Source organism: Aquila chrysaetos, chromosome 8 (genome assembly GCF_900496995.4).
Source record: "Aquila chrysaetos chrysaetos chromosome 8, bAquChr1.4, whole genome shotgun sequence".
NCBI classification, from domain to species: Eukaryota; Metazoa; Chordata; class Aves; order Accipitriformes; family Accipitridae; genus Aquila; species Aquila chrysaetos.
Genome location: NC_044011.1, coordinates 30,591,899 through 30,613,438, shown reverse-complemented (window position 1 = coordinate 30,613,438; position 21,540 = coordinate 30,591,899). Strand labels below are relative to the sequence as shown.

General features: G+C 40.5%; 2 protein-coding genes across 4 annotated transcripts in view; one reads left to right on the top strand and one right to left on the bottom strand.

Moving 5' to 3' along the window:
• Positions 1–21,540, top strand: part of MACROD2 (mono-ADP ribosylhydrolase 2) — a 905,745-nt gene that overhangs the window by 103,180 nt on the left and 781,025 nt on the right. The gene's annotated exons all lie outside the window — the stretch shown is intronic.
• FLRT3 (fibronectin leucine rich transmembrane protein 3) lies at positions 1,458–14,453 on the bottom strand. Its single transcript, XM_030021599.2, has 3 exons — positions 14,283–14,453; positions 5,959–6,712; positions 1,458–4,834 (listed from the first exon to the last, which is right to left on the bottom strand). Exon 3 carries the CDS (start codon positions 4,787–4,789, stop codon positions 2,840–2,842), a length of 1,950 nt encoding a protein of 649 aa, XP_029877459.1. The 5' UTR covers positions 4,790–4,834; positions 5,959–6,712; positions 14,283–14,453; the 3' UTR covers positions 1,458–2,839.

The following is a 21,540-nucleotide window of genomic DNA, read 5'->3' as shown; positions in this document are numbered from 1 at the left end:
TGGGGTGAACCAGGAACAACTGGGTCAACTTGTTGAAGTTGCTTTGGATTTGCATACTACTGACTCACAGTACATAAATTTCACATGAAAAGTCCTCATACTTGAGATTCACATCCAATTATCTCCTTCTCAAGTGGCAACTTTTTTTATAGCCCATATGACTTTTGCATGGCATCACCCGAGATGGGTAGTAGATGGTATGCACCATTACCAGGCTACCTCTGGTTGAGGTGCCTCAGAGGAGGCATGGGAGAGTACTCAATGAGTGTTATTTTCCCGTTTCACAACACAAACTTGGAGTCAACTAGGAGAGAGGTTTTCATGTAAATAGCTTGAAAATCCAGCAAAACCTATTTAATTTTGTTATCGGGGAGCTGATAGCAACGAAGTAGTAATCTATTGCCAGTGACCCAGCCATTAAATGTATCTCTGATATAAACGGTCCCTATATGCTAGCTTAGATGAAAAACAGGTCTGTCTTCTCCATCTGTGTTGGTTTTCCTTTCTCACTTACTGCTCAGGAAGCCTTTTGCACAAGAACATAATGAGGCTCCATGTCCTTAGTTGTGGCTTTCTCGCCGTTCCCTAGATCTGTAGCTGATGGGAAAATAGAGCAAAATAGTCTTTAGTGCATTACACTGAGCTGAGCACATAGTTGTTTAGCATTACATGCACCTTTCTGTTACTTTTGGCACTGTGGATCTGATCAACGCTCCACGTGCAGCAGGGGACGTGATTTCCGTAAAGTCAGTAGGGAAGCACAGTGCTGCTGTGCTGGGACTCCTCCACTGCTCAGGAACTACAGGAGGCATTTTTGAAGGTGTGGTTGAGGAGACAGTACTATGGCACAGGGGGTTCGGAGAGGAACTTCCCTGGGTACATCTGGAAAATGAGGGTGAAAACAGCTGTGTGTTACTGGAAGTTTTGGGTCTGCACAGTTAGATGGATCCCTGGCAGGAGAACTGTTTGCAGGCTGACTGCTGAAACCATCGGTCTCAATGTCTGTCACTGTTTGTTCTTGTCATCTTCCATCCTTTACCACTCTCAGGGAAACAGACAGGCCAAGCACAGCTAAAATTCTCGTAAAACTGGATTGCATTTGGTACACGTTCCTTCTTGTCTGAGATATTGTCCAAAATATTAAGTATTTTTCTTTTTTATTTGCCATTTCTGTTGAAAAAAACCCTGTATCTCAGAGGGTTGTAACTCCATGCTTTCCCTCCCTTTCATTGTTCACACACTTCAAAGCTGTGAAAACTTGTTTTCCAAGTAATTATTAATAAAGAAGCCCTGCAAGTGTAATACTGTCAAGTTGAACAAAGAAAAAGGTGAAGCTCATGACCTGAAAAATAGCTTCTGAGTGGGTTTCCTATCAGTGCACTGCAGTGGTGCAGCATTATTTTCAACTAATTTTTCAACTTTATTCATCAATAAGACCAGTATTTTTCATAGTTAAGTTACGTATGAAAAAGTGGGTATTTTATTTTTTTTTTTCCTTTTTAAGTTTTTAAAAGCTTGATACATGTAGCGTTGGATCAAGGCACACACAAGACTGGCCAAAGGGCGTACAAAGCACTTTGGATTTTAGTTGAAGGAACAAATGATTATGGCAACAAAGAGTGGCTTGGGGTTTAAACATGAAATAGCTCATAGTTCAGTAGGAAGGCAGAAAGAAACATGTTACCTTACAGATTTATGAAGGAATTTCTGGAAAACTGTGACAGTAATGGGCAGTATTCCTGACTGTAACGGCAGTATACTGAACACACACCTGTATACTGTTTGAGTATACGCTTTAAAATAGCTGTATTCCCCAATTGTCTGCTTACATTCGTGACTAAATTTTTTGAGACCTTGCTTATATTGTCTGGGTTTTTTTGTCCTGCTCTTTTTTCTTATGAAACTGCATTTTCAGCCTTTTTTCTGTTCAAAGCAGTTTCTAAGTGTTGACTCTGTCCTCCTGCCCTTGCCTCCCAAATGCCTGTGACCATCCATCACTTTTTCTCTGTAATAAGCAGAGCACTGGTTTTGATAACCAGAAATCTAACCCTAAACCGTACCTACCCGCTTGGTTTGTAGAGCCTAGTGCATTTTTTTAAATTCCTTGTTAAGAATTTGGTTATGCTTTTTTCTAGGGATCAATTTTTTTTTTTAACACGTCAAAAGCTTCAGTCTAACGCATGTCATTGATTTGATTATTTTCTTTTAAATTGGATTTCACAATTGTTGAATGGATATATCCAGACAGCTGATATTGCCCATTACTACACACATTTTTGTTTATTGAGTATCGTTGTGGTTTACAGATTTAATAGACCCAACATTGAAAGTTCTGTGAATTTTTGCAACCACTTCTTGATCTTCCTGATTTGCCAGGTTCAATGTTGTTTTATTGATACCAAAGTGAAAAATGGCCTGTGCTTACACTTACAAGGATCTCAGATGAATGTTCTGACTGCTCAACACGGCAAGAAAATTCACTTTCACAGTCAACAAGTCATCTTACTCAGTAGAACACAAAAGTTAAATGGTCTGTAACTTCAATATTAGCAAGGAAAATACAGTACAAATTACTAAAAAATACTAAAATATAGAATTGTGGTCAGGTATCCCCACTACATTAATCGCAGCAGTAGCCTGAAATTTGAAACTTTTAATAAAAAGTTCTTAAATATAAATTATATGGCAAATGTACAGTACATTGCTTTGTCAGTCTTTTAATCCAGTGTTTTGCAGTAGAACAGCAACTGTTAAGTCAGTCTTTTCTCGTTTTCTTTAAAAAACAAAACAAAACCAAAAAACCAACAAAACCCAAACCAGTCTTTTGTGTCCTTCAGTATCATGAGTGCGAATGATCTGAATCTGGAATACCACTGTCTCTGTAGCTCCTGTTACTACTGCTTTCACTGTGGCTGTTCTTGTACAGATTCATGCCATTAGGTGGGAAAATGGTGTGTATTACAAATTCCTCCTTGGACACTTGGTCGTTGGTTATTGGTATCATCTGGAAAGAAGTCTCCCTGATTTCTAGGATGGAGTTATCCTTCTTGGTTCCCGCTTCGGCATAGTCGTCTTTTCTCCGGCGTCCCTTGCTGTAGGCGCAGTTCCGGGAGAACAGAGACCCGTTTCTGTGGACATACCAGCAGACCAGGGCCAGCAGCGCTATGGCCACCAGCGCCACCGCACCGCCGATTATGGCAGCCAAAGGCAAGCTGGAGTTTTTATAAGGTTCTTTCTCCTGCTCCCGATTGAGGGTCGTGGTAGGGTTGTACATCTTAAGAGGTGCTGTCTCGGTCTCAATGCATTCAGGCGTTTCATCGGAGAGATAGATGTTGCTGGTTTCCATGGGAACCATGCATACACGGTATGGTGATTCTGGTTCAAGAGCTGTGAGCAAATAGTCGTTTCTGTCGCCTGTAACTATTGTTTCAGTTATAGATCCAAAGGCAGGGCTGTGACCCATCTTGAGCCAGCTCAGTCTTAAAGCAGTCATTGGTAGTGCAACTTTCCAGGAGATGTGAATAGTCTCCGTGCTTACGGATTTCACAAATATTGTAATGATTTTGCGTACCGGGCTTGCTGTGGTTCTGTAGTTTTTATTTAGGTTGGGAGTCTTGATGTCTGGTTGTTTGGTCACAGAAACCGGCCAGTGTCCCTGGGCCGGGTATAACGTGTTTGGTACCGCAGTAGTGATTTGGATGGTGCTTATCATGCCATCGTCCTTACAATCAAATAGTTCCGCATTGAGGTCTTTAATAGCCATTCCACGTACTTTTTCTGGTGCCTGACACATCAGTCCACGTACGTTAACTTTTAAAGGCAATGACTGTAACCAGTCGCGTACCCATTTCATTTTGCACCCGCAGTGCCAAGGGTTGTTACGAAGAAAAAGTTGAGTTATGTTGTCCAGGTCATCAAAGACACCCTGAGGTAAATTGCTAAGATTGTTATTGGACATATCTAGTCGATACAACTGCCTTAAGTAAGAGAAAGCATTGGGTGGCACACGGTTGATGTGGTTTTCTTGAAGATAAAGCTTTCTTAGGTTTGTTCCCGGCAAGTTTACCGGTGCAGCTGTGAGTGAATTGCGGACCAATGACAGTTCTGTAAGATTGACTAGATTCATGAAGACTTTGTCTCCTAATCCATGATTATTTAGAAGATTTCCGTCTAAAACAAGGCGTTTTAGATTTGTAAGGTCTTGAAGGGACAGCTCTGAAATCGTGGAAATACGATTATCATCCAAGCGTAGCTCTTCTATCGTTTTAGGCAAACCCCAGGGAATGGTGCTAAGGTGATTTCGAGAGAGAAAAAGAAGTCTGAGATAGATGTTGTCCCGGAAAGCTCCATCCTCAATGCTAACAGCGGAAACGGAATTATCATCCAAATGCAGTTCTTCCAGATAGGGAATTTGTGAAAGTGAATCATAAGTAATGGTCCTTATATTATTCTCCTGCAAATGTAGTTCCTTAACGTACTTAGGGAGGTTAGTGGGGAATTCATCTAGGCTGTTGTGGTATAAATATATTCTTTCCACCCTAAGCAAATTCTTCAGTTCTGAAGGAATCCCAGCATTATTTATTTGATTGTTCTGAAGGAAGAGGGTAGTAGCATCCTCTGGGATTCCTGTAGGAATAGACGTCAAATGGCGATCATTACAATATATGAAACCCACATCACAGCGACATACTGAAGGGCAGGGTTTGGCACTAACAGAATAAGGTGCCATGTCAAGTAACAGCCCTATTTTAGTCCAAACTAGGAAGATGCTCCAGGTTACACTAATCATGGTCAGGAATGATGAGATTTGTATACAGTTCTGATCTTCAACAATCTAAAAAAACCAAACAAACAAAATTATCCAGATCATCAGTGAAAAAACTGCAATGAAAATTCAACTTCAGCATTACAGAAGACATCTGAAACACGCATATTAAACTAAAATTCAAGTTCATAGAAACATTTTACTTTCTTTTCCTTACATCAGTATTTTACTACTTCTTATACTAATTCAATTAACTTAATAGGTTATTCTGCATAGTAATTGAAAAAATATAATCAAGTATGTCTGATTTGTGAATTGTTTTGCTTAAGCAAGAAGGCTCTTTCTAAGGATTCCTTCACGTTGCATGTGTAGAGACAATCTGTGTTTGCAGATACCAAGTAAGTACAGAGCTGAAGTCACACCAGAGTTCAAGTAAATCACTCTCTATCTGAAAGATAATAAGTAATTCCTAAGCCAGCTAACTATTCCAGGAGCCCTTAAGTGAACTTTAAAACCCTTACCAAACCTACAAGTTTAGTGGTAGCTATTTTGGAGGTTCAAAGAAATCCTAATGGCAGAGCATAAAATGCAGACAAAAGAGCAAGGGTCAGCTAAAGACTTTTTTCCGACGTTTTCCAAGTGCTCAATATCATGTTGTGTATCTTACAAATACTGCAGCCTACTTTTCTTGGTTTTTTGAGCTGGAAGGTTTAGAAAGGTGAATGTTAGAATTGGTAGGTAGCTAACAACCTGATGTAGCCAGTAGAGCTATGGTTTTCTAGTTGACTGGATGGAATATTTCATTACATGCTTAATTTCATGTTTAAATATTTGTCATTCTCAAAAGTTTTCTTACTAAGCAGTACACTAATAAGAGACTATTTGGCAGGTTTAACCACATTTTCCCATCTTATTAGTTCAAACTGCACAGGGTAGGATAATATAAATTAACTCTTGACTGAAATTGTACTTTGCATTGGTAGTGTGTTTGTACATTGAGCTCAGGTAATTAGCATTTTTATAGCTTTTAAGACAACATAATTCAATTACCATTGTAATTAGGGTTGTGAGAACTTCTGCAAGATGACCTATGCATTAAGCAGTGTCATGACCTTTTCTCTTGTGGGTTCATATATTAATTGAACTTTATTCTCTGAGGCATGAAAAGGAAAATAAATTAATATTGATCCTACCGTATTTAAAGGTATGAGTAAATTTTGTGCTTGAGGATATCCAGTAAAAGAATGTCTTTCTTGCGAGTCACTCTTATGGTTTACTCCACGGAGCTGTGTTTTTCTCAGCGGTGTTTACTCAGATGGTCCTTCTTGGTGGTGTGTGTTTCCTGGCCCCTGGCAAGATACTCAACGAGCATTCCAACCAAGATTTATCATGGTACATAAGCACACCAGGCTGGGGTGTAGAAAAGCTTCAGTTTTCCTCTATTTTTGTCCTCATGTGAAGTCTGTGAATGAAGAGCCTCTTTTGTTTGGTTTAATGCCTTTAGCAGGAATTACTTTCTTTGTAACTCTTACAAACTCTTCTGTGCAGTGTAGTAGTCGGAGGTGGTAACTTCAGCGCCGCGTGATGGAAACTATTCATTATGCTGAGGCTTGAAGGATGGTAGCCTCTTCAGGAGGTCAGGAACGGGGCTGCTTTTTCCTGTCCACAATTATCCAAGTATAAACTTTGTACAGTAGCTACATCCTGATACATCCACGCCTCTTTGGGAGAACCATTTTCTGACTCTCACTTTTTAACACTTCTTCCAAGTTTGTAATGCAGGAAAGAATTCCTCCTGTGCTGCAAGAATGCAAGTTACTCTACTGTAGAAATGTTAGGCAATTCAGATGGTTTTCTTCATTTAAAAAAAAAAAAAAAAAACCACAAAAATATGATTTCCTTCACAGAAAACTCCCCTTTTAAAGCTTTTCTTGAACTCTTAATTTCCTGCGAAAGTAAAAACAAACAAAAAATTTGCAATTAATAACAACTGGTGGACGCTAGAATTGTGTTGCATCCCCTATATAAATCATGCTATGCTTATTGTATACATGACTAGCACATCTTGTTTTCCCAATATATTGGTATTTCAGCAAAATACAGAGCTCTTTAAGAAAATGTTTTGCTATTTAGTCTCATGTTTACCACATTTTTGCTGGAACTATATTTTCCTTCCTTTCAGTAGAAAATAAAGTCATCCTGAATTGACAGACAGTAACAAAATATTCATAAATTGTTTTCCACCCCATTACAAATGTCAGTCCTGCTTCCTTGGAGGAAGCAAAAATGGTTGCTTGCTTTGTGTTCTTGGTAAACTGAGGTAGATGGTGATCCTCTCCTTAGTTTTAAATGTAAAGGGAGCTAATTACCATTCAGTAGTTACTACATGAAAGGGGAAACGGTTTTGCTAAAACACTGTAGTAATATTTCACATCTGCGACATGCTGATTCTGAATTGGGGACTAGCTAGGCATCTGTTATCAACTCTTCGACAACAGAGATTCATATGTGAGTTTTGTCCATGAAATTTGCTTGATTTGCAGTCTGAACTTTTAAGCTATTATATTTGTCACTTTGCACAGTGGAACTGGTGTTGAGATTAGCATTTTATCCGATTTTTCTAATTTAAAAAAAAAAAGAAAGGTCAGTCTTGGCTGTTTGTATTTCTTGAACTCCAATTATTTGGTTATTTTTGAATGTTATTTTTAACTTGGGCTACTTTGTATCACTATTGCACTATTGCAGAAAGTATCCACTCAGATACCAAGTCTGTGTTCCCCCAGAGCATGTACGTAGTACCTGCCTGAAATACAAATGGTTAAATCTGAAATTACAAAAATCCTTAACGTTTACTTGCTTCTCCCTTTCATTACTGCATGTTGTCCAGAGAACTGAACACAATCCTCAGAACTGAAATGCTCGGAAGAAACAGCATGCTGAGTAATGCTTGCTTAGCTGCCTTCCTGTGCGCTTAACTAGAGTAGCTTCTGGTCCTTCATGAAATATTAGACCTGAACAGAAACAGTCCGTTTTAAAACTCTGTCTTTTTCTATTTGAGTCAGGTCCATCATGAAGTAGATCAGTAATACTCCTAAAGCAACAGGAAATTTACACTGATACGAAATTACTGACATAGAAACAAATTATGCTGCTCTTTTCATAGAAAAATGTTGACCGTTAAAAAAAAAAAAAGCCCCCCACTTTAGAGATGGTGTGACTGTCTAGTGAGGGAATGGTAAAGCCTTTTCTCTCTGATGCTGCTTTCATGTTCATCTAAGCTTTGGTTTTGCACCTTGTTTTCAGCAGTTGTGTAATGAAAACAGTAACTTAAAATGAGAGACTCTCACTGTGGCATAAATAAGTATTTTAACATATGCTTTATGTAAGGGGAAAACTCAGCCTGCCTGGTCACATTTTAGAATATAAGGGAATGCATATTTTTTGGTAACTTATGTAATTTGGGTAAATTATGCAATCATTATAAAATGGAACAAAAAGACTCCATGTTCTTGCAGTGTCCAGTTTTCTTGGTCTGTATTACTGAAGTGTTTGGGAAAAGAAGTCCAGGCTCTATTCCTGAAACTTTGAAATAAACAGTTGCTTAACAGCTGTAGAAAACATGGTATCTCTTAGGAACCAACGTAAAGTTGTGATAGAGGGTATTTTCTGGAAGTATATAGTGAAGTAGGAATATGAATTTCTTAAATAGGCCTTTGAAGGCTACAATAACTTTTAAGTGCTTCTGAAGAAAATTTATGGTTTTTTTTTTTTTTTAACTTTTAGAGCTGTAAAAAACACCTATTAAGCAAAACAGAGGTTCTAGTATGCATACGTTACATATATACATACACACACGAGAAAGTAAATTCATTTGTTTTACCTTTCTAGCATATAAACTGTTTCCTCTTTGCTCCATTTGATAGTCATCCCTTCATTTATTGCCGCTATTATAAAAGCAGTAATGTGTAGGATTAAAATGAAAGCAGTAAAGCTCATTAAGTTCTTGGAATTTTTTTTATCCCTTCTCTCAAAATTACATGAAAATGAGAGAGAAAAATAAAAGCTGGTCTCTTTGGAGAAGACGACACTGTTTCAAAAATGTGGATTAAGACTATACCCCCCACTCCCTTTTCTAAACTTAGAATAGTTTTCTTCAGGTCTTGATTGTTTGATATCTTGCACTTCCCTTTTATATCTCTAGCCATAGCTGAAAACAATGTTTTTGCATATCAAAGGCTCCAGTGATCTGTCTACAGAGAAGAAGGGAATCCTGCTGCCATGCTCCAACTTTCCCCTTCTTGAGCTGTCTCTAAATATTCCCTGACATCAAGTCATTATAGCTGATCCACCAGGATGAAAAGAAAAGTGACCCCCACTGGTACAGACACTGTGTCCAGGTTTCTGCAACATCAAATTGGGAGGCTTCATGGACACATGGTTTTGAAAGAAGCCATTACTTTTGAACAGAGCAGATTTTAGGAAGTGTGTGCTAAAATTCATTTTTAAATGCAAAAATGACTTTTTTTGGTAACAAAAGTAACGTTGGAACAACTGAACAGCAGCTTTTTTGCTTATCTTTATTCCAAGTTGAATGTTTTCATGAACTTTGCTGAACTGCATGGTTAAATTACTTTTCCTGGGACATTGTGTAAGCAAGTGTATTACTAAAGATAGCGGTAATGCGTGAGCCTTGTGTGTGTACTTATCGCTGTGGTACAGCTAAGCAGGGGGACATCTTATTTTAAGAAGTTCAAAGTAATTTGCACTCTACAAGAAAAATGTACTGAAGAACATAATTGTATTTACTATAAAGTATGGAGTCCCGCTGCACTCCCTGTCCTGTAGGCAGGCAATGGCCAAAAAAAAAATTAAAAAAAAAAAAGTTTTGGTATATTTGAAAAGTTGAGTTTTTCAAAAAATGGTGCCAAAGAGATCTTTTCTTTCCAAGCTGTGATAAAACATGAACAAAATCAAGACCTGCTTCATTTGAGGTCACACAGTGCTTATTTGAATTTCTAATCTACCTCTGTGTTCTCTGGCAGGAACTCTGGTAGTTCAGTAGCTTCTTTCTAACCATAAAAGTAACAGGGGGAAGGGAAACAGCTTGGTATTTTTAGGTTATAAACGAGAAGAGTGTCATTTAAAGTTAACATTAGAATATATGTATTTGATATGTCTAAAATATTGCTTAATTGGTGTACTTACATTCCAGAATTACCTCTGTATTTGTTTATAATCTGAAATGTATCAGAAACATAAAATATGCTTATCATCTTTTAAAAAGACTTGTGAAGTCTATCTACTGCATATATTGCCAATTTAGTGTACAAAGGTCATGCTGCCTCTTAAATAGTTTTACTAACTTTAAAAAAAAAAAAAAAAAGTTCCACAGTGCTAATCTACACTTAAAGCAATGGCCATACTTCGTTTTCTTTAAGTGTATTACTCAGGGTTAGTTGACAGTGACAGCAAAATGCTTTCTAAGCACCCTGTCTAGGAGCAGCAATTTCCACGATCATCATATTTCAGGAAGGTGCCCCAGTCTTTTGTTTGGTGCTAGGCAAGTAGAAGGTCCTCTAGCTGTCTTTCCAAGGGGTAAAGAATGCAAAGGAGTTTGTTAAACTGAGAGTCAGGTTGTATCTCTATGTTGGTGAAATTTGGAGTTGTTTTTCTTCTGTTAGAAAGTTTTTATTTACTTGTAGAAAATTTGCTCCCCCCCCCCCCCCCGTGTAGTAGTTCAATATAATATCGCTTTTGTCTTGCTAGTTCTAACTCAAGTGTCTTAAAAAATCTGCAATTTTTCATGTGATCTTCCCTTAAATGCAAGTGAATCTGACTTAGAAATGCATACTGAGTAAAAGCTTGCCTCCATGCCTAAGATGAACCAAACCAGCATTTGCTGTAGAGGATGGAAATGAACCAAGAGTTGTTCACTTCTGAAGTTTACTTTTAAAACCTTTCCTGGTTTTGAAGATGCTAGGTTGAAAAGATCCAGACTATTACGCTATTCCTACTCACTCTCTTGTTTTGACTACTCTGCTTCTGCAAAGGTTGCACGTTAAAAAAGCACTTTGAGGGGGAGTGTTTTGCAATGGCTTTTTGTTTGGCGTTTTAGTGCTCTTTGAGTTTAGCCAATTATGGCTTCTAGGTTTTCTTTTGAGAGCTGCTGCTGAGGTAACCCGCCCGTGCTTAAAGTAAAAGAATAGGGAACAAATGCTGCCATTGTTTCAAGGTAAAATCTGTTTTTTTTCCCCTCTTGACAAATTTAGGTGAAATTATACCAGATAGGAAGTTCCTGGCACAAAATGTAAGACATGTAAAAAATACTACTTAAACACTGGATAAAGCTTCAGGAGTTTTGTTTCTTTCCCTTTTAAAACAGTTGGTTGCTCATTTCCCGATTACTAAATTTGCTCCTCAAAAAATAAGACTTCAAAAAGCGTGAAGCTGTAAGATTGCTTGAATTCTTGCAGCTCGTGGAAGGAACAGAGTTTGTGATGATACAATATATTTACTGAACACTTTTCAAGATGCCTGACCCGAGTGATATTTGGTCACTTATTAAAAATAAATGTAAGAAATCACATACTAATTCTTTTGTGCATTCCTGTGCTTTGAAGTGATTAAGGAAAAAACTGCAGAAATAACTAGCCATTAGTATCCATGTTTGCTGCTAGAAGGAGACAAAGATGGCCATCTACCAACTGAAGCCACTTCAAATAATTGCAATGCAAAGTTTGCAAACTCCAGCAATTGCTTTGATTAGTCACCACTGCCTTACATAATATCCTTCAACTTTTAGCTATTGGTTGCAAAGGAAAAATGAAAGAAGAAGAAAAAAAAACCAACCCAGAAACGCATCTTATTTTGTTCTTGCTGTAAAATGTATACGCTTTATTTCTGGAGATTAAAGCTTGTTGTGAGTTTACTACAGAGTTTTTTGCCCACTGGGGGGTGGTACACGCTACAAAAACTGTGCTTTTAAGAGCCACAAGTCAGATGTTTTTTGCTGCTGTCCAGTTTTCTCTGCTTTAATTACAACAAAGTCTCCTGTTGAAAAAAACAGAGGCAGCCTCCAAAGGAGGGAATTTAAAAAATTAAAAAGAAAAAAAAAATCACTTTCAGAGAGTTTACAGATTATTTCCCATGCTGATTGTATTAACTACGGTATTTATCTGGTCATTCTCCAGTTAAAATAAATGGCATGAATGTTAAAAAAAAAAGATAATTAGCATTTTTAATACATGCTAAGGGTTGTCACTGTTCCTGGTGTATAGGAGGAACACAGAAGGCAGGAAAAAAATACAGCTTTTAGAAGTGATTAAATGTGGATGGAAAAACAGAAAACCTTGATAGCAGTATGAATAGAAGGATTAGAATAGCCTCAGTATATTTTAAGATAATTGGCTTTCTATAAACCCAGGTATACCTTTTGTTTATGAAATATTTGAAAACCTATCTTAAACAAGGCTGTATTGTATGGTTTTGGAATAAATTAAAGGAAACTTGAGGGTGGGGTTTCTTTTTTTGGAGGGAGGGAGGGAAGGGCACTGAAACCTCTTAAGTATGACCTAATGCATGGCAGATATATTGACAAGGAAAACACATACTGATCTGTTTTATAGCAAATAATTCTTTTCTTTGTACACTTGAATTGACAAATGCATTTTTCACTCTAATTCAGAGAAATGTTCATTAAGACGCCATATCCCCAGGCAAGAGATGGCAAGCATAATTGATGCTTCTGTCTTTTTGGGCAGTATATTTTAGGCAAGGAAACTGGGGTCAGGATAATGAATTGTTTTTTTTGAAGTCTGAACATTTTCAGCCTCTTCTTTCTATACTTTTTCTCTGCATAGAGGACTTACATGGAAATGCAAAATGTGAATCTTCTTTTTCTAAGTGGCAATAAGAAAATGCATTCAGCTGCTGTGCTCTTTTGCAGGAATACGATTTAATTGTAAAGTAATTCTGCATTATGGTGTGAAGCTGGTGCATAAAACACTCCACTGTAGTCTGTTAACTGACCAGAATTGATCCCTTGAAGAAGGGAAGCAACTTGCCTTCACTCCAAATTAGTAACCCATGGCTAACAGCACTCCACGAATTAGTTAATTACATGCACTCATCGTCGCGCTTGCAACACTCCTCGTAACTTTGACTGGATGCGCCAGGGTTGCGCTCAAACCCCTTTGCGGTCAGCGAGATGAAAATTTAGGCTACCTCAAAGGGAAGGACTGAGCCAGAAAGGCAACTGTCTGTGCAAAAGCCGAGCTTTTATTTGCCAAGGGGCTGATCTTGAAAACTAAGCAGGACCCCCCCCCCCCCCCCGCCAAAAAAAACCCAAAAAAGCAACACACAAACCCCAAACCAAAAAAAAACCCAATCCAAATCGGAAAGCCCGTGCCTAGATGCTGTAAGCTGTGGCAGATGCTGGGGAGCAGGACTGCTGCGTTGAGCGGTGGTGCGCTGGGAAACGCAGGGACACCCGAGCTTCGCCTTACCAACTAAGTTGCAGATCCTAATTGTGTTGGAGGAAATCGGTAAAACAAAAGACTCTGCCACATCTAGCAGTCATGAAACGGTTTTCGGGGCGAGAATAACGTAGAGATGAGGAGTGCAAAGGAATAAGTGGACGAAATAGTTATTTGCGAGCCATTTAGAAATGCATTTGCTGTGCTTGTATGAGGGCAGACAATTACTTAATAAACTGAAAACAGCAGAAAAGTTCATTAAAACTAGGCAAAGACCTTTCGAGTGCTAGGAGGATTATCGGCCAGCTCTTCTTCCCAAAGAAAGTGGGAAAATTTGGGCCTGTTGCATTCTTTCTTAACGTATGTGCAACCATTTTGTTCCCCATCTCCTTGTCCGCAGACTTTGTGCGTGAGGAGCAGCAGCGCTGGGGAGGGTCCACAAACCCTCTCACTTTTTTTTTTTTTTTTTTTTTTTTTTTAAATATATGCAGCAAGGGGGCCGGGGGGGCGGGGAGAGCTTTCAAACCTGGGGAGACAGGCAGGGTACGGCCAGGAAGATTTCCCCCTCCCCGCCCCGTTCAAACACGGGGCTGGGATCCCAGCACACGCGGGGCGTGGGGAGCCGGCCCGCCGGCGTTGCTATGCGGGTCCCTCCGGGCTTCCCTCCGCCCCCGCGGAAGGCGGTTTTGCGCTCTTTCTCCCGGGGCCGGTGCAAGGCTGGCACCGCACTGCCAGTGTGGGGAGCAGCCGCCTTGCGCCCCAAGCCGACGGCGGGCGGGTGGGTGGGCAAAGGCCGGCTGCGGCCGCCGCTCTGCCCGCGGGGGTGGCCGCCGCGCTCCTGTGCGCCCTGCCGCGCAGCCAGCGGGGCTCTCCCCGCCGCAGCGCCGCGCCCGCACCCCGCGACTGGGGGGGGTGGGGGTGGTGGTGCGTGTGAGCGCTCAAACTTCCCGCCGCATCCTCCTTCTCTAGCTCCGCATCCCTCCCTCCCCCCTTCGCCCCGGCCCGCGCAACTCCCGCGGAGAAAGCGCTCATCCCTCGCTTACCTGTGCGGCGCAGAAAGGAACGATCCCGGCTACAGGGCGCCCGCCGCGGTAATTCCACTCATGGCTGGGGAAGGGCGGCCGGGCGCGGAGCGGTGCGCGGTGCGGTGCGCCGGGCGCTGCGCTGGCGCGGGGCAGCCGCGGAGCTCGGCGCGCGCCCTCAAGTCGCGGCGGCAGCGGCGAGCCGCGGGGGCGGTGCCAGACGTCACCGGGGGGCGGGGCCGGCGGGCGGGGCGGGGCGCGCGGCGTTGTCGCTAGGGGGAGCAGCAGGCGGCGCCATGGCCGGGCTGGGGCGGGGGAGGGGCGGTGGCGTCTCATCCCCGTGGAGAGCGGGGGGGCCCCGCGCCGGGGGGGTGTTTCTCGGCTGGTTTTTTTTGTTTTTAGTTCCCCCCCCCCCCCCCCTCTTTTTTTCCCGGCGGAACTGCGGTGGTGGCGCCGCTGGCTGTGCTGGGGGGAGGTGGCGCCCCCTCTTCCCTTCAGCGCGGCGAGTTAAACCCCGAGTGACCGTTTTCGGTTCCCCGGGTGGCGGCTGGGCTCCCGACGGGGCGGGCAACGCTGGGAAGTTAACCCCGGCCGCCGCCTTCGCCTCGGTTTTGGCCCAAAGATCAGGGGTCGTTACGAGTTGCACAAGTGCTTTTAAAAGAAAAATATTCATCAGTCGGTGTTGCTTTCCTCAGACTCCGAAAACAAACAGCTGTCGCTCCTCTGGCATCGTCCTCCAAAAGCAAGGGCCGAGCCGTAGCGCTCGCTTGAGGCGTCACAGGCAAGGGTGGCAGCTTCGGGAGGTCTAAGGGTTTTCTTGAGGTATTAGCGTTTAATGCCCTTTAAAATCGGCAAGTGGATAAGAGTTGCCTGGTTTTCGTGCTCCACCCGGGACGCCATTTGCTTGGAGATAACCTTATCGTGCCTGCCGAGACTGAGATTGAGGACGAGTGAGGCCCGGCCGGTCTGCAGTCTTCAGGGATTTTTCATTGGAAAACAAACTTTCTACTCTTCTAACAAACCCCTAAATTTCTGGTAGTCACAGGGCAAGCTAGAAAATATATTTATGAGATGTTTTTTCCTAAAACCTAGTTTCCTCTTGTTTGTAGCTTACTAACTCACGCAAGTAGCGTCGGATTTGGCAGATGCAGTTGATGTTTCTCCTCTTGGGTTTTTTTAATTTTCCATCAAAAGGGGGGTTTCTTTCCAGACAGACAGCCACTGCCTTAATGATTATCCTGTTCTCTTCATTAGCGGTGCATAGGTGATCTTGGCCATCTCCTGCAGCGTTTTGACCATGTGCATTCGCCAGCACAAGGAGCTGATGTCCGGGGGAAGGCAGGCTTCCAAAAACTGTCTCTGCTAATCCCAGTTGTCCTGCAGTTGCACTTCTTGCTGGTACCAGAAGACGGCAAGGCCAGGCTTTGTTAAGTTTAAAGAGAGCTTGATTTCTTTAAGGCCTACGGAAACTGCCAGGTAGTTGTACTTTATATAGAAAGTTTGAACACGTAAATTCCTTTTGTTTATCTTTTGGCAAAACGAAATACAGACAAACTAGAAAGTGTTAAACCTTATCCTTTCTTGAGAGGCATTTTAATAGATTTTTGAACGTCGCTTGGTGTATTCGGTATTTAGGTGTTTGGAATGTTATGTAAGTGCTGTATTTATTCAACTAATTAAAAAAAATCTTAGACTGATTTTCCTTGACAACGAGGGAAAAGGATTTTTTTCTCTCTATCACTTCAATTCTAATCTTTCCCTGAGGAGAGTAAAAACTAATAATAAATTAAACCGACTTCAAGTTCAGGTACAATTGTCTGTACCTAATCAGCTCAGTATATACAATTGTGTTGCATATACATCTTAATGTATATATAACATGTTATATGTATGCCTGTATGGATACGTATGTATGTGTACTATACAAACATAGGTACGCCTAGTATTATAGTGTGTCTGTATCTTGTCATGTGGGACAGAACAGTGGGCTATGGTAATGCAGAAGGCATTTTGAGATGCTGCGAATGTACTGTAGGTTTTCTTTTTTTAACTGAGATTCTGTTAAGATTATAGTAGCATTTTTCAAAAACAGCATGTATTTGGTATTTCTCATGCCTGACTTAGTTGTATTAGTTAACAGATTCCAGCGTTATGCTGCTGTGCTATGTTGCTAAGTCTTAATGTATATCTATGGGATATTCATAAAAGATGTATATGATAGGCATTCAGCTATCTTTCAGTTTTATTCCAAGGCTGGCCCAGTGCTTATGGCACCAGTTAGAAATTACAGTAAATGTTCCTGGAGAATTCCAAAGGGCATGTGAGAAATAATTAGATTTTACCAGGTCACAGCTGCTCTAGAGTACTGAAAGGTCTTTAATGTGCTGTTGCAAGCAGATTTTTGACGGCATTCTTTTATGTAAACTCCATAAATATACTTCTTAAGAACATGGGTAGCCTTTAAAATACTTTCCACAAAAAACCTGTTGTACATGGAGAGCTTGACCATGTTCTCCATCTTCTTAAAATACAGAAATTCAAGGCCTCTTGACTTCCAGGAGATTGGAGGACCTCTGTTAATACTGGTGGAGGTACTCATATGTGGGGAATAAAAACATGAATATGTAACACAGATGTATTAAACCCTAGGAATATAATGAGATAATTTAATTTAATTTCTAAGTTAAAATAGTCATTTACCTGTATTTTGTTTATAGAATTAATTAATGCTTGTGACATGGAGATTAAAGTTCTTGTCAGACCTATAGGGAAATTGCCTTTTGGAAGACATGGCAATCTTGTTAACACTTCATGGGCTGAGAGAGTTTAAACGGTGGCAGATGGGAAATTCAGAGGACTTGCACTACATAATGTGTTCAAAGAATTTTAAGGCACGTTTATAACGCACACTTGTAAGGTGCTATTAGGTCAACGTGATAATGATGATGCTTGTTGTTTTTTGTTTATTTGTGTTTTTTTTTCTGAGCACCCTGACGGTATGATAAGAATCACAGTTCTGGGAACTCCCTCAGCCAAGGTTGACCTGAATGACTCTCACTATGACTTGATAGGCATTTTGGATCTACTTTGTCCTGCTGTAAATCAGGTTCCAGTCATAAACGTTTCTGGGCAGGACATTTATGAAATGTTAAGAAACCAAACACATTGACCGGGAAGTGGAATTGAATCTGACATCACTCACCCTCAGTGCAGAGGAGAGCGAGCTGTCTTCCAAGCATTGAAACTGAACCGTTGCTTCTTCAAGCTTCCCAAGGACAGATTTCTTTTAGATAAACCTGAGAGTAATAGTTTGATATTCAATGAAATACCCTGAAATGAATGTTAGTGGTTTTTGGCTTTAGGCTTTTATCAGGTTTTATTGATTTTTTCAAAGCAGGCTGTCCCAAATCCAAGCTAGGCATTGGTTGATTTGTAGAGACATACAAGAAAAAAAAGCAATATAATATATGAACTTTTGTATGATACGTGTCCTATAAGGTTTTCTGATATTGATTAAGTACAGTTTCTCAGCAAATATGTATTGCAGTTTGTATTAGACTTTAATCTTTAAATAATCTGAACCATTTCAAAATTAGAATCCAATTTTGGATACATTCCTTCAAAAATAAATGCCTGTCAAATTCAGCTTTTAGCATGGTGTATGTGCATAGAGTACCTTGTCAAAGCTGGTGCGGCAGCTCTATATCGAATGCAACAGAAATGAGAATGTAATCATGCAAGACAGTTTACAGTAGAGCTAAAAAGGTATGAAGAGTGTAAAGCTAAATACTTGTTTAAGATCAGGTGGGCTCAAGAGTGCTTCTTTTTTTTCCCCGACAGAGGAATGTTTGAGAGGTAATAGTTGTAATTGTGCTTATTCTTTTGTTCTGTCTGTAAGGGCCAGGAGATTACACCACTGCACCTGTGTTTTCTGCCATTCCTCTCCCTTCTATCCGTGCTCTCTCCCTGTTCTTCTTTCCACCTCTCCTAAACAGCCCCAGGGAAAAGCCCTGCCAACTCAGAAACACCCTTGATACAACCACATCTCTATTTTTCCTAAGGCAAATAAACAGTTTTGCTTATCAGATCATGTGCTATTGATAGCAAAATTAAGTAACTTAATGGGGTACTTGAAATTGCAAAGCCTATGAGTAAGGTATTTGGGTTTTTTTATTTACAGAAGATAGAGAAGTGGATAAAGAGAGCTGACTGGGTAAAGTCATAACAAGAAAGTTTGCTCCTAATGCTTAAGGCTGATTGCTTTTTCTATTTAGAAGTCAATTTCCTCTATTTGTTAGCTGTCAAACCACGAAGGCACCACGACAGAGTTTTTAGGAGAAACAGAGCTAACTCCTTCACAGCTATGACGAATATGGAGTTTTTGCTTGCAAACTTGACAAAGTAAGCGATAGACTTTCCGTACGCTTGACGTGGCTTTGAAAGTGTGGTAAAGGAGGGAAAAATAGCGTTCCCAGGAAACAACCCTGAAAACTTAGAGATTGTTAGTAACGTTTAGTATGTGTGAGGAAGAATCCTGTAGAGGACAAAACTGCTGTTCTTCCCTGAGGGTATTTTTTTATATTTGCAGATTCAAGTTTTTATGAATGCAGCCTATACTGAGCCGAACAAAGTGGTAAATGCGTTTTTACACCTACCTCTGTATAAGGGCTCTCAATAGTACAGAAATACTTAAAAAAAAAAAAGAATTAAACATCCTGAAATGGCAAAAAAAAAATAAATTCTGGTGCAGTTTTGGTCTTGGACTCTTTTTCTTGGAGCAGTAGTGATTTGTGGCTTGCTAAGAAGGGGCTTGGGACAGATGACTCCTTTCTGTCCACGTTCCTGTTCCTGTTTCGCCTGTTGGTGTTTGTGAACTCTTTGCTGCTCATACTGTTGACTGTTTAGATACCAAACGGGCATCCATTTGGTGAAAATTCATGTTTCTTGTTGGATTCTGTGGGTCTAGCAGGTGTATATCCATTTGAAGATTAAATATGCTTTTGCCATTACTCAAAGAATTGTGCAGTTTTCAGGAGACTTTTTGGATGAAAAATGTGGGTGCTGAAAGTTAAATAACAAAATACAAAAATGTTACTGTAAGTGCACTTAGATTACAAGTTATCTTGGAGTTTTAGTTCCCTAGATGTGAGAAGTATTTGACTGAGTGGGATTTCGCTTTACAAAAATAAGACCAGCTTTCGCATTAAGTATCTTGAGTCAAAATGAGATTCTCTCAGACAAAGAAATATTTTCATGGAGGAGTTAATGTTCCCTTGGTGATGTTTTTTATGGTGGAATCTCCCCTCTTCTGAGGTAGAAGTTTAAACAATGCATGTAGCTAAAAGAACAGTCATATTTCCACGTGCAGTTTTCATAAATCTTAGTTCTTCATAGTTATACACTGAAAGCTTGAAATTCACCTACTTTCTCGCAAGTTTATTTTCAGGCCACCAAAATGATTCTTTTCCTGGTCCTTTCTCTTTGTTTTGTTTCACTTCCTGATAGCCCCAGAGTTTTTGCTGTCTCTCTCTTTCTTCTCGGCATTGTCAGCCTCTCTCTGCAGGCTTTCTGCATACGCCCTGCCTCTTACCCACCTCCTCTCCTCCTCCTGCAATGCCCAATAGCTCTTCCTCTGCACATCAAACCCACACAGGAGCGTTTACATTCCAGCTTTTTGTGCATTGATCTTCTGCCATGAGAGGCTGCTTCTGCTGAACTCTCTTCTCTCCCTCATTGTCCTTCTCCTTTGGCTCCCTTTTACATGTTAAAGAGTTTCCTATTTTCTTTCCTTCTCCTATTGGTTCCAAATTAGGTGAGCAGTTTCACATAGGTCTAATCTTGTAAAATTACAGTGACCAACTTGTGTGCAGATCTATAATGTATGAAGTTAGCCAATTTGAATATTTAGCATTCTTTGTAAACTTAAAGCAATTGCTTGGATATAGTGCTGCTGAAGGCTTTAGGTGGTGATCTGTTATCTCTCAAAAAATGTACACCCCCTGCTTTGCATGCAAATCAAATCAAACCATTTGCATGCTATTTTGGCCAAATGCACCACCCTAGTTGTTTGTGTTGTTTGTGTCTAGTCTGTGTTAACATCTAGCAATAAGCTGGAGTCTGTGCATTTGCTGATTTGCCTGTGTAATACCTGGTTTTGAAATTACAAAAGGCTATGTGCCAGTGTTGAATATATGAATAACTCAAAAGTGTTTATTCTCAGGAAGGACTAAGTTTACGTTGTCTGAACAGATTTGTTTAGTCTTAAGTAGGGGTGATTATTCTGTCTTTGTCTATTCAGCAAGAGAGGGCGTTTCAGAAATGGCTTTGCACGACAGCAGTTAATGCCATTGGCAGAAAGTTACAAGTTGATATGGTGATTAAAAATGAGTTAACAGGAATTTTGAAATTTCCCTGGCCATGAGGAGTGTAGTTACATTTAACGAGATTCTGACTCAGAAAGAGTATATATATGCAGAAACTTTATCTCAGTTGAGAAGACAAGCCGCTCTTGTACGAGAATCAACTCCACCAGCACCATCTGCGTGAATCAGTGTGGAAGCTGGCTTGTCTTCAGCATCTGCTGGCTGAATGTACTGTGGAAAGCTCCTTGAAGCTAAACAGGGAAAAAAAGTAGTTGTAAGGCATATGTGTGTTCTTTCACATTTGCTTTTGCTAGTTATACATTATTAATACTGTTTTTACTTTTTACCAGTGAAATTTTGTCTAGAATTTACCTCAAATGTAAAGGAGATCTCATTTCTAAAGTGTTGGCATGCTCGGCGGAGGCATACTGTTTCCTTCGAGTTGCAGAAGCACGTTCATGTTGGAGAGTTTCCCGGCTATTCCTAGAGTGATCCCTCTTCAGTTTTCACCTGTGTCCCAGTTGCAACACCTGGAGAGAATGACTAGGAACACTGATGAGTAGAGAGAAGCTTTCCTCTGCCAGGTGTCTGCCCAGAGCTTGCTGGTAAGCAGGGAAGTGAGGAGAAGGCCTGAGACCTGGGAATTACTTTGAACAGGTGATGGGCATACATTATTTAGTTGGTATGCTTTGCTGCTACTGAGGATGAAGTTCATTGAAGTGGTAACAGACTGAAATTTTATGGGAAACAGGATCTGAAAGTCATTTCAAGCTTAGTATCTAGAGCAATGTTCTACTTTTTTTTTTTTTTCTTAATCCATCTTTAATCTCCTTCCTCAAAATTTTTGTTCTTTGGCCTTTTGTGAACACGCACTAATTGCTGCTGCCAATCCCAAGGCCTTAGGGGAAATGTTAGGA